Below are 14,961 nucleotides of genomic sequence, written 5' to 3' on the forward strand. Positions count from 1 at the left end.
GACTCAGATTTTATCCAAATTCAAATTCTCATTATCTCAGCATTAGGTCTACTAATGACTTCTCGAGTACACCCAGTATGAAACAGAAGGGAACATACTACAAAACCCCTAAGGAACCATACATATATCAAAGAGACTTCCTGAAGGAGAAGAAACAGCTATTCAATAAGATAAGAGCCCCTGACAATTGCTTTTAAATATTTGAAGGGTCTTTTGGACTGAAACTGCTGGTGACCTACCTCTTATCCATTCCCCCTAAGTAAAAGAATTCCAATTTTATTTGGGGTTACAATGCACCCAGATCACTATTTCTCACTAGATACGGTCACGTGAAAATGTGACTAAATGTCGCTCCATAAATTAATATAACTATATTAGAGACAGAAATGGTCTCAGGAGTTTTGCAGGGCTTTTCCCTGAAAGAATATGTGAACATGTTAGTTTGCATATCAAAAGCTGCTCCACCTCAGGAGGGCATCTCAAAGGTCAGTGGCAGCTGCTTTCCAAGGTGATGCTGCAATCTCAGACCTGTGGTTCTCACTTGCTTTGAAAGACAAAGCAGGTCTGATAGGAGTCACAGGATGAGAGCTGATCAAAGAATGCCCACCCAACAGACAGACACCTGTGGCTAAAAGCAATCAGCCCAAGGGACAGTTCCTGTTAAACTCCTGACTATCTGTCTCAATACACGATAACTTGATAAAAAAATATGGAGCCACTATATCTCTGCTTAACCCTTCTGTTAAGTGATAGCTTTATCTTAGAACTTAGAAGTTTGTCCTTGAAAGATTTTGTAACCAGAGTTAGGTAAGGGATCTAAAGAAGCCTTTTGAAATACTTTTAACCTAAGATGAACTACTTGTTATTATGTAAATCTGTTACCCTTGGCAACCGATCACTGTACCTACAAATACCGATGTAAAACTTCACTCAGGGCCTTAGGATTGATGGGGATAATGTAAGGACCCTTGAGTACCCCCGCTTTTGTCTTTTATCTTTATAAATCTATAAAACTATACCTTCGTCTCTGTGTATTCTTTTATTTCTATTATTTTCCATTTTCTATTATTTTCTTATCCTTTGCGACGACTCCTACCTAAGGGACCCGATTTTTTGCTGGGAGTGTAGCTAAATTCTGCAACTAAATTCTGAACTAAGAGATAATATTGTACAGAACTTTCAGAAAAATGATTTAAAAAACCTCTCACATTATTTTATTTAGGATCTAAATCTCATTTTTCCCCATCAATAATCAACCACAGATTTCATCACTAACCAAAAGAGGGACAAAAAGAGACTTACCTATACATCACCGAAAAGATTCTTGCACTACAAATTTCAAGACTAAGAATAATTTTAAGTAAGTATTTCTGACAGTCAAGTTGTCTACAATATGTATTCTATTTGGGCATTAAGATACTGTCAGTGCCTTGAAAACTGGAATTATTGTTAAGCTCTGCAGCAAGCTAAAATATGTTCCTACCAACATTATGGCACATATTATTTTTTAACACTCTCCTACCTTTCTCTTGGATTTCTTGAAGAGCTTTTTTCCACAGCTCAACAGCCTTTTCATATGATCCCAAGAGGAAACATTCTTCACCTATAAAGTTTTTAACCAACAGTTAGTTATAGTTAACTACATTACTTTATAAAAACTTACTTTGTTTTAAAATTCAGTGAATACAGCTAAGCAAGAAATTATTTTAAAAAAATAATTGCAATGAACTAAAAAAATCAAAACTGGTTAACTGTATCACCTATTCATGGAGTTAGAAAATGTTTTAAGATACTGACCATTGATAGACTTAAGTTCTAAGGTTTGGCTCAAGCAATCTCCAGCAGTCTGTAAGTTAGCCTGTATATGACATAACAGGGACTTGACAGTAGATGCTTCGTGTCTCATCTTTTCAGTTAACTCTCTGTCACCTTCAGAAACTCTTTGGCTTAATTGTGCTTGATACCATAAAGTTTTCTTGTATAATACTCTCCAGAGAACAATCAATCTGTACACAGAATCAGGTAATCAAAAACAAATTTCAGACTAATGATAAGAATGAGTTTAGCCCCTTTCTTAGCCTGTTTTTTCACCAATACATACAAACTGATCAGACTTAAATATAGTGCAAAGTCCAATGATCTAAAAATGCATAATATGTATAAAAAATCTTCACAAATGTTTTATGCACCTGTGGTCATTTTTTTTATCTAAACCAAAATCTTTAAACATCATGGTTGCCCAAGACTAAAAAAATGTATGTTGGCTGGGCACAGTGACTCACACCCATAATCCTAGCACTCTGGGAGGCCAAGGCAGGAGGATCGCTTGAGGTCAGGAGTTCAAGAGCAGCATGACCAAGAGTGAGACACCATCTCTACTAGAAACAGAAAAAAAATTAGCCAGGTGTGACAGCATATGCCTTAGTCCCAGCTACTTGGGAGGCTGTGGCAGGAGGATCACTTGAACCCAGGAGTTTGAGGCTGCAGTGAGCTATGACGACACCACTGCACTCTAGTCTGGGCAACAGATCGAGACTCTGTTTCAAAAAAAAAAAAATATATATGTTGTATAACATTTGGCATAAATCCTAAAATGTTTTTAATCGACAAATAAAAATTATATATATTTATTGTATACATGTTTGGAAATATGTCCTTAAATTTTAAAAAAAAAAAATTTTTTTTAGAGAAGAGGTCTCATTCTGTTGCCCAGACTGGAGTGCAGTGGCATGATCACAGTTCACTGCAACATCAAACTCCTGGGTTCAAGTGATCTTCTCACTTTAGCCTCCCAAGTAGCTGGGATTATACACATGAGCCACCATGCCCAGCTCTACTTTTTTAATAATATAAAATTGATAATGGTGAGTTTTAACAGATACAGGGTTTCTTTCTAGGGTGATACAAATATTCTAGAATTAGTGCTAATAGTTTCACAACCTTGTAAGTATACTAAAAACCACTCATCTGTATATTTTAAAATGGTGAATTTTACAACATGGGAACTATATCTCAGTTTTTTAAAAAGTAAAAAACCTATAATGCTAATAGTAACCTAATATTAAAGTAAGTAATTATACCTGTGTCCTGGCTGTTGCACAAGATTTATTACTTGAGGATGAATCTCAAAAGATGAGTTCTGAGACCAGTTTTCCTGAGAGCCACTGTCTCGAAACAATCGAAAAATAGGTACCACCAATGAATCTTTAACTGCTGTTCTTCCTCCATCAGCTGAAGCTAAAACAACTTCAGGTTGGAGACTGTATATATCATTTAAATTGTCAGCTACCATTTTGAGTAAATAAAAACAGGCTAAAAGTTTCTCTGAGAACAACTGACCCTTTTGTTGTTGAGTTAGCAAAAGCTTTATAGTATTCGAGGTCAGCTTTATCAAATGTCCGACATCTTGTTTATATCTGATATCCCAATACTGGATTGATAAACACTGATGAAAAAGTTGAAAGACACAAAGTATCCATGCATTATATCTTGAGCTCTTGCTTAAAAAAAGATCAAGTTTGGGGAAAGGACATTTTATAAACTGAAGAATGTAGAAAAAATGAGTGATACAAACTACCGTGTAATTTAACATTAAATTTTTCTCTATTGCATTTTTTGAAATTCCTATAGTCCATGCTGCAAGTAGATTTTTCTGGATAGAATGCAGTTCTGTAATGGTTCTGTCTGTCTCCTCAGTATCATCCTTTGCATGTACCGTATCAAACATAGATGCAAACTCCAATCTTCCTTCCTTGACATTGCTAAATAGCAGATCATTTTTTTGGTTCCAAAAAGGAAATAAATTGTTTGGAAAGTATCTGCCTTCATTAGTTTCTTCTGCTTCAAAATCCTAAAATAAGAGGGGAAAAGTGATCTTAACACCATTTAATACTTTATAAATAGAATACTCTGGTGTTCTCAAATCTCTCTTCCCTTTAACAAGAGAAAAATAAAATACGTATTTTAGAATAAAGTCAATATGTAATCGTCCAAAGTAAATATAATACTGCTACTAAGTACCTGAAAGTCTGCTGTTTTTTCATTTAATTTCATTGTTTCTTCTGTTTGCAAGAATTTGGGGATAGTGGAATCAGCTGAACTTTCATGTCCTTGGTGTTTTAACAGGCTAGACCTCAGGGAATTCAGTGATTGCAAGTTCAGCTCTTTGCTCTTTGGCTATAGAAGAAGAAAGATTTCTGAGAGCAAAATTTTAACTGCAATTCAGTAATAAGCAATTAGAAATTCTATAAACAACTGTACATAATTCAAGTCAGTATAGTTTTAAATTAGAGAAGAAAAAGAAGGCAACGTTTACCAATGATACCAGAAAGCACTAATACCTTAGACAGTATCACACTTCGGTATGTTTTCTCAAGCCTCTGGGTTGAATCAAGTAGAAGTGATCTCATGAGTACTGACGGAGACAGTTTATCAAGAAATCGAAGGGTTGTGATCATGTATCCATCAGAAATAATGAGGTAGGGTAACCGTGAGTGTGCTTTTATAGAAAATCTCTGCCTCATAGGGTCACTGTCAGAAGCTGATGAATCTACAGAATTATTTGAATCTTGAAACATAAACTGCTGTGGTCTAGTAAACAAACATCAAAATTCAAGAATCAGTAAGAGAAAGATCTTAATGGAAACAATCATATTTTTCCAAAGAAAAAGCAAACTAACAAAAGTTACAAATGAAAAAACAAACAGATGAAACGTATACAAAAATATTAAATGTGTATTTCTCTGTCAGGAAAATATAATGATTTTATATATGTAGGTTTATATGTCTTAAAAATTTTTTCCTGAATGGTGGCATTTATTATATTTTGTTTTTTATCTACATACAACCTATTTCAGAAAATAATTAGGGCAATTTATTTTTACTATTAAAGAAAGTTAAATAGTGACCTTTCCTTCTCACCATACATTTAAATATACTTACAGGAATACAATTATGAGTTATCAGTATATTTATTATTAAGGAGAAAGAAAAAAAACTGAGAAGAACATTTGAAGAGGATGGTGGTAAATAAAGTTTTACCAGGTTTTTTTTTTTGTTTTTTAAAGACAGGGTCTTGTCCTATTGCCCAGGCTAGAGTTCTGTGGCCCGATTATAACTCACTATAATCTGGAACTCCTGGCCTTAAGTGATCCTCCCATCTCAGCCTCCCAACATGCTGGGATTATAGGTGTGAGCCACCAGGCCCAGCTAATTTTATCAGTTTAAGATTAAATTTGACTGAGTTTCCACATAAACGTACTTATTTGTTGTTATGATGTACCTGATTCTGATTACTTATTATCACTCCTATTAAGTTTAGAGCTTTATAAACATAAACGGAACAAATCATCAAAATATATTGTAATTGTTTTCTGGTCAGGCAACTATTCAAATATAGATTTTTTTTTTTTTTTTAAATTAGTCAAATGGTCAACAATAGGAGATTAGTAATTATAAAATGTATACACCACAGAAATCTTTAGAACCACTAGAAAATAATGCCTGACACAGAAAAATGTATAAGATATAATGTTAAATCAAAAGAGGAAAACAGTAAACAGCATATATCATATAATTTACCTTGTTTTTAAAAGGAAACTAATACTATTACTATGTTATGTGAATATTTTTAAAATTTGCAGGACAACACACTAAAATGTGAATAATTCTTATCTCTAAAATACAAGATTAGAAGTCTTTCATTTTCTAAATTACTTAGTTTTATAACATTTGATTTTTAAACTTTTATTTTTAAATAATGAATATGTATTATACTTTTGTAATCAGAAAAAAAGCAATCAATCTTGAAAGGCCCCAAATATAAATTTTAAAAGAGAATGTGAGGGCCGGGCACGGTGGCTCACGCCTGTAATACTAGCACTCTGGGAGGCTGAGGCGGGCGGATTGTTTGAGCTCAGGAGTTCGAGACCAGCCTGAGCAAGAGCGAGATCCCGTCTCTACCAAAAATAGAAAGAAATTAATTGGACAGCTAAAAATATATAGAAAAAATTAGCCGGGCATGGTGGCGCGTGCCTGTAGTCCCAGCTACCCGGGAGGCTGAGGCAGGAGGATCACTTGAGCCCAGGAGTTTGAGGTTGCTGTGAGCTAGGCTGATGCCACGGCACTCTAGCCCAGGCAACAGAGTGAGACTCTGTCTCAAAAAAAAGAGAATGTGAGGAAATCTAGTTAATTATGAACTGGACCATAAGAAGTAAAAAAAAAAAAAAAAAAATACTTTCACTGGAGGAAGTGACAAATTTTTCCATTAACATTATGCATTGCTAAAAATGAAGTATCACTTTTTGCTAATCATAATCAAGGGCACACCCTGCCTCAGTTTCCTTTCTGTAGAGCAAAGAGAATGGATTAATTTCAAAGGTCTTTTCCAATTTTTCTGTTTTATAAATAGCTGTGTTTATCTTTCTAGCTACATATTATATAATGAACATCAATAACAAATATTTATGAGTACTTTATGCCAGAACTGGTGATTTATAATTATGCATTATCTTACTTCATTCCCCCAACCCTGAGACAATTATTGTCACCCTCATTTCACAGTAAAATAGAGTAACTAACCCAAAGTCATATAAGAACCAATATTTGAATCTTGATCTGACTCCAAAGCCAAACTCCTACTTCATCTCAGTTAACAATTAAAATATGGCCAAATTCTAAAGCCATCTATTTCCAACAACATTTTCCGTTTTATAAAAAAGTGGATAACTCTGTATGTCAAGTTAATTTTGAGGCATTAATTTACCTAAGTGCTATTATTTTATAACAATAAATGCTATATCATACTTTTATTAACTTTTATATCAAAGAAGATAAATTTTTAGTGGTATTGAATATTTAAGTAACTTATACTTACATAGTCACAATGTCAAATTTTCACCAGGATTAAGCCACAAAAAGAAATAGAAGAAAACTATAAATAAGAAACAGATATTGAGATGATAGACTCAAAGAAAGAATAAGACAATTTGAAAGATGAAATTTTTAAAAAATATACAGTAAAAGTAATAACAAAAGGAAAAACTTCTATAAACAAATTAACATGATTCAAATATCTCACCGATAGGTTATTAGTGGATGAAGAGGAATAAATTCTGCTGGCCCAAATTCTATTGAGCAACCAGATGTAATTAATGTTAGCAATTCACCTTGGCAAGTCAATAAAACCAGGGAACCACGTTTTAACACACAAGCCAAAAAAAGACTGTCATGTGTCCAGCTGATATCACCTACCCAGTAGGACCTAGAAAAAATAAGAGACAACATGTTTAGAAAGGACTCTCTACAATGTCTTCGGCAATTTATAATGTGCTATATGTGACAGTTCAAAAATTGAGTACAAAAGAATAAATAGTAGGCAACTGCCACACACATTTCGTGAATTTTACTTCTTAGGAAAAAAGGAGTTTGCTCATGACCATCTACTCCAACAATATTCCAATTAGAAATTTAGATTCATAAGCAACTAAAAAAAATACTTCCTAAAGAGTTGAGCTTTTTAATCACTCACATTTTAATTAGAATGACTTTTAATCCTACTGGAGTCTACAACCAAGAACTACTGGATAGATTTCAAGGCCATGCCTGTCTTCCCTGCAGCTTTCTAGAGTCCCCGTAAATAGGTGACTCTACCTCTTCCCAAAGCTATCACTGTTACTACCACTTAACTATTTGGTAACATTAATGTTGCATGAGAACAAAAAGTAGCTCCTCCTCATAAAAATGATGGACAACCTAAATCAAACAGATCACTTAATTAAGACTAATGATTCCATTGGAAAGGAAATTGTGGGGAGGGAAAGAAAATGAAGAGGCAAGGTTGGATGGACCTGAAAACTCTGGAAATTCAGAGAACAGCACGGAAAAGTGTTCGGAAAAGAAGTTAGCAGCTCCAGGAGAAAATCTTCCTACTCTATAATCCCACATGGGTCCTGAGGGTAGCTCATGTGCCATCCAAAATCACCATCTATGGCATATGCAGAGGATACCAACTTTGTTTAAAAGGATATAAACACCCCAGCCTCCCTGAGTAAATAATGGTCTTTCTAATCTAGATTTTTTTTCATTTTAGCTTCTCTCTTGAAGCCCAACATTTCTCTACTTACTCATAATTAAAGTTCTCCTAAGAAGACATAGAAATGAATGAAAGAGAAAAGAAAATATATACACGTATCTTCCAACCACTAAACCATTCCTTAAAGTATTTATAGCTCTCCTTATACAAAGCAACCGTTAAATTTTTTTTTTAGAGACAGGGTCTCAATCTGTCACTCAGGCTGGAGTGAAGTGGCCTGATCATAGCTCACTGTAACTTGGAACTCCTGGGCTCAAGCAATACTCCCAACTCAGCCTCCCAAGTAGCTAGAACTACAGGCATGCACTACCATGCCCAGCTAAATCTTTTTTTGTAGAGTCAGGGGTCTCACTACGTTGCTCCTTGAACTCCTGACCTCAAGCAATCCTCTCGCCTTGGACTCCCCCAAAGTGCTGGGATTACAGACGTGAGCCACCATGCCAAGCAACAACCTTTAGAATTTATCAAGCACAAATACTGAAGATAAGTTGCATTTTCTATCTAAATGATAGCTATTGAATAATTAGAGCCTTAATCTTGTTAGACTATTGGAAAAGAAAATAAAAACACTACTTAGAAATTTAAGACTTCTTACCTGATAAGAGTAGCTGGAACCACAGGATTCTTACTACTACATCCTTTAAGGCTACCATAGAGAGTAACAAAATTCAGTGTGTTTATAAATAATACCTGAGTTGCCTAGAAAGAAAAAAACCATAAAAATTATTTTACTATAATCATTATTTACAATGCTGGAGACCTAGAGATCGATCCTTATATTAATAAACTATCTAGAGTCTTTCCCAGCTGGCAAGACAACATTGACCTGCCATTGCCTTTGCTCTTTTATACTCCACCCTAAGAACATCAGTTATCATTCAGCTCTTCTTTCCTCCTTTTCCCTTGTCCTTTTTTCAGTTATAAAGGCTATCTTTTGAAAATTGTGGCAGCTAATTTAAATAACTTTAGCAATACACATGTCAAGTTGGATTAGAAAACACCAATTAAAAGAATGTAAAGTAGTATTAAGATAAAAAACCATCTTCAAGGAAAAAATATCTCAAAACTGGAATAAACTCCCTCTTATATAGATTATTTTCTAAACTTATATTTACTGACCTTGGGGTCTTTCTGATTAAGAGTTACTGCCAGGGTAAGGCCATCTCTTGAAAAGGCAGCAATTAGAGCTCCTCTTGACTTTACCGATTCACATTTAGGAATGAGACTACCCAGAAGGCATTCTTGTTGTGCCCAGTGAACATGGTATGGCAATGCTCTAAGAAAGTAATGAAATAATTGAAAACAGAAAGTATAGTAATTTTTAAATTGATATATAGTTTATTACAAAAAATGTAAAAGTTCACCCAAATTCCTAAATGTGCTTATATACCTAGTTAGGCTTCTTAGAGACCTTTCGCAAGTTTCATCCAGGGCACAAAAAAAATAGCTGCCAGTTACTTAAATAATTTCAGTATCAGAGTTTTGTTGGTAGAACCATATTCCATAGTCAACCCCAAATACACCTGCTTATAGTAAAGGTTTAGAAAAACATATTTCTACATATATCAAACATTTTTATAGGGATTAAAAAAGTAGAGAGGAGGGTACTTTTTTAGATAATGTCAATGTCCTACAATTTAGCTAAGTGATGGTTATACAGGTATGTATATTTATTAACATCATCTAGTTGTATACTTAAGATTTGTTTGTTTTACTTAAGTTATATCTTAATAAAGTATTGTTGGCATAAAAAATAAAACAGAAAAAAAACCTCATGCCATTTTACTAAGTCTTATTTACACATGGTAACCTTTGAATGCATTTTTTCTATTTCATTGGGCTTTTTAGAATAAAACTATTTTTAATTAAAAAAAAAACACTTGAGCATTTAAAAGGTACAATAGTAAATCCAAATATTTATGCCCATTTTAAATTTCAGTTGAATTATTTTCCAAAGTAGTTATTTTTATAGTCTTAAGTAAAGCTATAACCTATCTTATCTGTTACATGTTCTCATTTCTAAGAGAAACAAAACAAAAAGATAAACTTTCTAGATTAAACAATTAGGAAGATGGGAAGAAAGGATGCGTAAAGCCTCAGAAACTGAAATTCACATAAACATTTACAAATTTTAATATGTACATATGAGCCAAGATAATGATTCAAAAAAGATAGAAAATAAGTAAGAAGGAAACATTTATCTTACCTTATAGGTGTAAATACATTCTCATGCCACCGAATTGCTAGAAACGTTAACTTTAGGCATTCCCCAGAATAAAAAGTAAATGAACACAAGCAGCAGTCTCCAAATAACTGTAGATAAATTTAATATACTTTAGTATAAAATTAATCTGAAAATAAATCAAGATACAAAAAACATAAAAATATATTCCTCATCAAAAATAAATGAAAAACATTGAGATCCTGCTTGTATTTTTATTTTTAACAGTAAGCTTAAGTAATTTTTTTCTGAGCCAGAGGCAGGTCCCAAATGGGAAATCAGGTTGCAGGTTATGCTCTTCAGAAAATATTGACATTTATTGTGGCTATAACTGAAAGAGTCTTATATATTTACCTCTTCTTTTATAGTTTTTTATTATTTAAATTAGGGTATCACTCCTAAGGTGTGGGGGAGAATGATAAAATTTCAAAATGCAATTTGTAACAATAGTGGATTGGGTAATAAAATATTGATCCATACATAGAGTATTGGGCAGCTATTTTAATTTTTTAAATTAATGAATCTGTTATGTCCTGGGTATTAAATGGCTTATTTGGTATCACCAATTCTAGCTTAAATTACAAAACAAGTTATATTTTTAAATCAGGGATATAGAAAGGAAGTTCTAAATTGAAACCATTAATAAATATTTTTTTAAAATGTGACCCAGGTGCAGTGGCTTATGCCTGAAATCCCAGCACATTGGGAGGCCAAGGTGGGAGGATAACTTGAGGCCCAGAGTTTGAGACCCAGTCTGGGCTACAAGGCAAGACCCTGTCTCTACCAAAAAAAATTGAAAAAAAAAAAAAAATTAGCCAGGCCCTGTGGCTAATAGTCCTAGATACTTGGGAGGCTGAGGCAGGAGGATCACTTGAGCCCAGGAGTTCAAGGCTGCAGTGAGCTATGATTGGGCCACTGCATTTCAGCCTGAGTGACAGAGTAAGACCCTGTCTCTTAAAAAAAAAGTGACCAAAGAAATACCAAATATCTTTTCCATACAATAATTTCAGTTTCTATGACAATGGTTACTAAACATATATAGCTATGCCATTACACATTCTGCTAAAAAGCTTCACAAATAGTATCTATTCTTACAGTCTGAGATTTCAACTCCTATAATACCCTGTCTGATTTAGATTTTACCTCATTTTTTATAAAAACAGCATTCACTACAGCTTCTTTATCTTCAGTGGAAGGCAAAAGAACTGTTCTTTCAGGTATGACCTGGGACCACTGACCCACCAATGAAAGGCTTTTAGTATATAAAATATTCTTTAATTCCAAGTATTCCCAAAGAAATATGCATCCAGAAGGTGTTACAAGCAGAATTCTTTTCCCATTTCCAGAAACATACAAGTACAGTCTCAAAGAATTTGCTAAAAAGAAGAGGAAAAGAAAAAAAGTAATTAAACCTTTAAAGTCTGAATTCCCCCAAGAAAGTACATGATTTATCTATCCTTACAGTAAGAAACCAAATGATGTTACCATTTAAGATGTCAAAACTAAGGCACTAGTAATAAATTAAAAGTACAAATAACAGTAACATTGATCAAGTACTTATTATGTGATACTGGTAACTCATGGTTACAACAGAAATGTTAGGGATGCCAGAATTTTCTTCTTCAAATTGAATCTAGATATCACAGATAAACATCACAGAAAATAAAATATACATATACATAAACATATATATATGAAACATATATACAGATATATTAATACATATGCACATGCAAAGATACATTTTTAAGACAATATAGAAAACTTTTCATCCTCTTTTTCCTCCTACTTCTCCTATTAAACCACTTTAAACAAGTAAAAAATTCCTACCTACTGTAGCTTCAATCATTTCCTTAGGCTTTTCAGTTACTTGTATAGTTTTCAAACAATCTTGATCTTTGTTCCAAAGGAAAAGCTCCCCTGTAGTAAGTACTCCACCTAGCCAGGCATCTGTTTCCAGAAATGAAATGCAATACTTATAATATTTTCCTTAATATAATCCTTAATTATTTAAAATGCAGATTAATCTAGCCATTTGAAAATATTAATTATTACTTAACCATTACTGGATGTTGTTAGCACAATAACATCCTTCAACAAAGGCTTCAGACTAGGAATTTTCTTCTTTGTCCTTCCTGACAGCAAATTAATTTCATTTATGAATTTATCATCCAAAAGAAAAACAGCTTCATTTTCCTAAAAGAAACACATGAAGGATTTAAGAGGTGCCAGAAGTTAATTCCATCTGTTGTCTAAATAAATTATCCCCGAAAACGAAGTGACATTTAAGAAAGATTATACATTTGTACAACAAATCATAAAGTGAACATTAAGGTTGATACCCTAGAGTAACCTGAAGATTTTTCATTTTGTTTTAAAATATTTGTTAGAATAACTAGGTAAGGTGACCTAATGGTTGCATTTAAATTTCTTTCAAGTTTAAAATTATAGGAGTGTCTTCCAATTCTGTTAGCCAAAATTGGGATATCTGCTGTTTAACCTATCAATTTTTTCTTTAAAGAGATGGGCCATGTTGCCCAGCCTGGAGTGCATGCTATTCACAGGCACAATCCCGCCACTGATCAGCATGGGAGTTTAAATCTGCTCCAGTTCAGACCTGGGCCAGCCCACCCCTCCTTACATAACCTGGTGGTGGTCCTCCACTTCCAGAAGGTCACTATACTGATGCCAAACAGTGCAGCGACCTGACCAGCATAGCAAACTACAACGCAGAACCCTGGGCTCAAAGGATCCTCCCACCTCAACCTTTTAAGCAGCTAGGACTATAGACACCTGACAATGCACCTGGGTCTTATCAATTTTAACAGTAGTACGGGCAAGTTTTAATTCTGAAATTCATAAAGTCTTGACTCTGATCATTTTTTCTTATCTGGAAAAAGTAGGCTGTAGGCTGTTTTGAATTAACTTTGTTTTCATATATTCTAGGGCAGTGATTTTCAAATATCACTGAGCCAGGAGCACCAGAAACACCTGAGAACCTGGTAGAAATACAAATTATCTCTGGCATGTCAGATAAAGGAAACTAAGAGACAGTGGTGGGGAAGAAATACAAATTATCGGCCAGCCATGGTGGCTCATGCCTGTAATCCCAGCACTTTGGGAGGCTGAGGCAGGAGGATCACTTGAGGCCCGGAGTCCTAGACAACATAGCAAGACCCCATCTCTACAAAAAAACAAGAAAAATCAGCCAGGCATACAGTGGTGCTCGCCTGTAGTCCCACCTACTCAGGAGGCTGAGGCAGGAGGATCACTTAATCCCAGGAGTTTGACGCTGCCAGTGAGCTATGATTGGGCCACTGCACTCCAGTCTGGGTGCCAGAGTGAGACCCTGTCCATAAAAAATTTTTTTTATTAAAAAAGAAATAAAAACAACAAAAAATAAATACAAATTATCCAACCCCATCCCAGACCTACTCAATTGGAAACATCAGGAGTGGGGTCCAGCAATCCACATTTTAACAGCATCTCCAGATGATTCTGATGTATTGTAAAGTTTGAGAACTATTCCAGGCGAGATAATTAGTGGTATAAGTTCTCACAGGAAATTTGATACTTTATTTCAATAATCATAAATTCTAAGAGGATTTTATAGGTTTGCCCACTTTCCCCAAGTGAGGAATCTATCCCATATATTATGAATGGCATTCCTGAATTATTAACATACCATGGTCCATCTCTTCTATTCTAGTTCTAAGGACACTTCATAACACACTCATGAAAACCACAAGAGAAGAAAACATTCCACTGACTGTTCTGGTAGGGGAAAGTTTAGGAGATCAAATATTTCCTTTTGATTTATGCCATCTCAACCTACTTAAATTTTTTGAAAGTAAAAGTCTTCTTCTAGATAGACCACTTAACTTTCTGGAAAAACTAACGTGCTCATTATAATAAAAACCAAACATACAAAAATCCCTGTTTAGTGTGCAGGTAGGTGACTCTTCAAAAAATGATGTTTTATTTCTTTAAGACCAGAGAACATTCCTATATCTCACAGACAAAACACACATGCAACATATATAAAACTGGTATTGCTTGAATAAAGAAAAACATACCTGTCCCAACCAGGAGACTCGTGGCCAGGGTTTTTTCTGCTTGATACTTGTTGATGTCAAAATTTCTAGTCTTATCTCCATGTTTGTTAAGATATCATGACCAATTGAGTAAAAACAGTCCCAAGATGCTATAAATAATAATAATGGTGATAATAAATACCCCATAATATTTACTGAGCATCTTAATTTAGAAAAAGCATCATTTGTATCTCCTAATGAAATAACAAATCCAGTCAACAGTATCAGTGGCTGCGAAAACTATTAGGAAAGACTAGGAACTTTATAACAGATGCACTGACATGCCCTAAACCCACTAATCGATCTTAGAATTGCTAACAGTGAGACAGACAGATATTATATTCCTCATGATATCATGCTACATAAATAAGTACATAGAACTATCTATGAAATATTCTTATAAAGACAAGAAATTAGGCTGGGCATGGTGGCTCATGTCTGTAATCCCAGCATTTAGGGAGGCTGAGGCAGGAGGACTTGCTTGAGGCCAGGAGTTCAAGATCAGCCTGGGCAACACAGTAATACCCTGTCTCTAGAAAAGATAAAAAAAAAAA

At 34.3% G+C, this 14,961-nt stretch overlaps 1 protein-coding gene across 1 annotated transcript in view; it reads right to left on the reverse strand.

The window, feature by feature from the left end:
- The window catches only part of LOC105814467 (chromosome unknown open reading frame, human C5orf42), a 120,373-nt gene extending 105,903 nt beyond the window's left edge, over positions 1-14,470 (reverse strand). The window contains exons 1-13 of the mRNA XM_012649444.1: positions 14,390-14,470; positions 12,374-12,509; positions 12,144-12,263; positions 11,457-11,689; positions 10,299-10,405; positions 9,212-9,368; positions 8,688-8,791; positions 7,079-7,261; positions 4,341-4,590; positions 4,021-4,176; positions 3,081-3,850; positions 1,798-2,006; positions 1,523-1,603 (exon numbers count right to left, since the gene is read on the reverse strand). Of these exons, the coding sequence (XP_012504898.1) occupies positions 1,523-1,603; positions 1,798-2,006; positions 3,081-3,850; positions 4,021-4,176; positions 4,341-4,590; positions 7,079-7,261; positions 8,688-8,791; positions 9,212-9,368; positions 10,299-10,405; positions 11,457-11,689; positions 12,144-12,263; positions 12,374-12,509; positions 14,390-14,470 (2,587 nt within the window). The remainder of the gene's footprint in view (positions 1-1,522; positions 1,604-1,797; positions 2,007-3,080; positions 3,851-4,020; positions 4,177-4,340; positions 4,591-7,078; positions 7,262-8,687; positions 8,792-9,211; positions 9,369-10,298; positions 10,406-11,456; positions 11,690-12,143; positions 12,264-12,373; positions 12,510-14,389) is intronic.
- Positions 14,471-14,961: the final 491 nt, after the last annotated feature.

This window comes from Propithecus coquereli, unplaced genomic scaffold (assembly GCF_000956105.1).
Source record: "Propithecus coquereli isolate 6110/MARCELLA unplaced genomic scaffold, Pcoq_1.0 Scaffold110, whole genome shotgun sequence".
Classification (NCBI taxonomy): domain Eukaryota; kingdom Metazoa; phylum Chordata; class Mammalia; order Primates; family Indriidae; genus Propithecus; species Propithecus coquereli.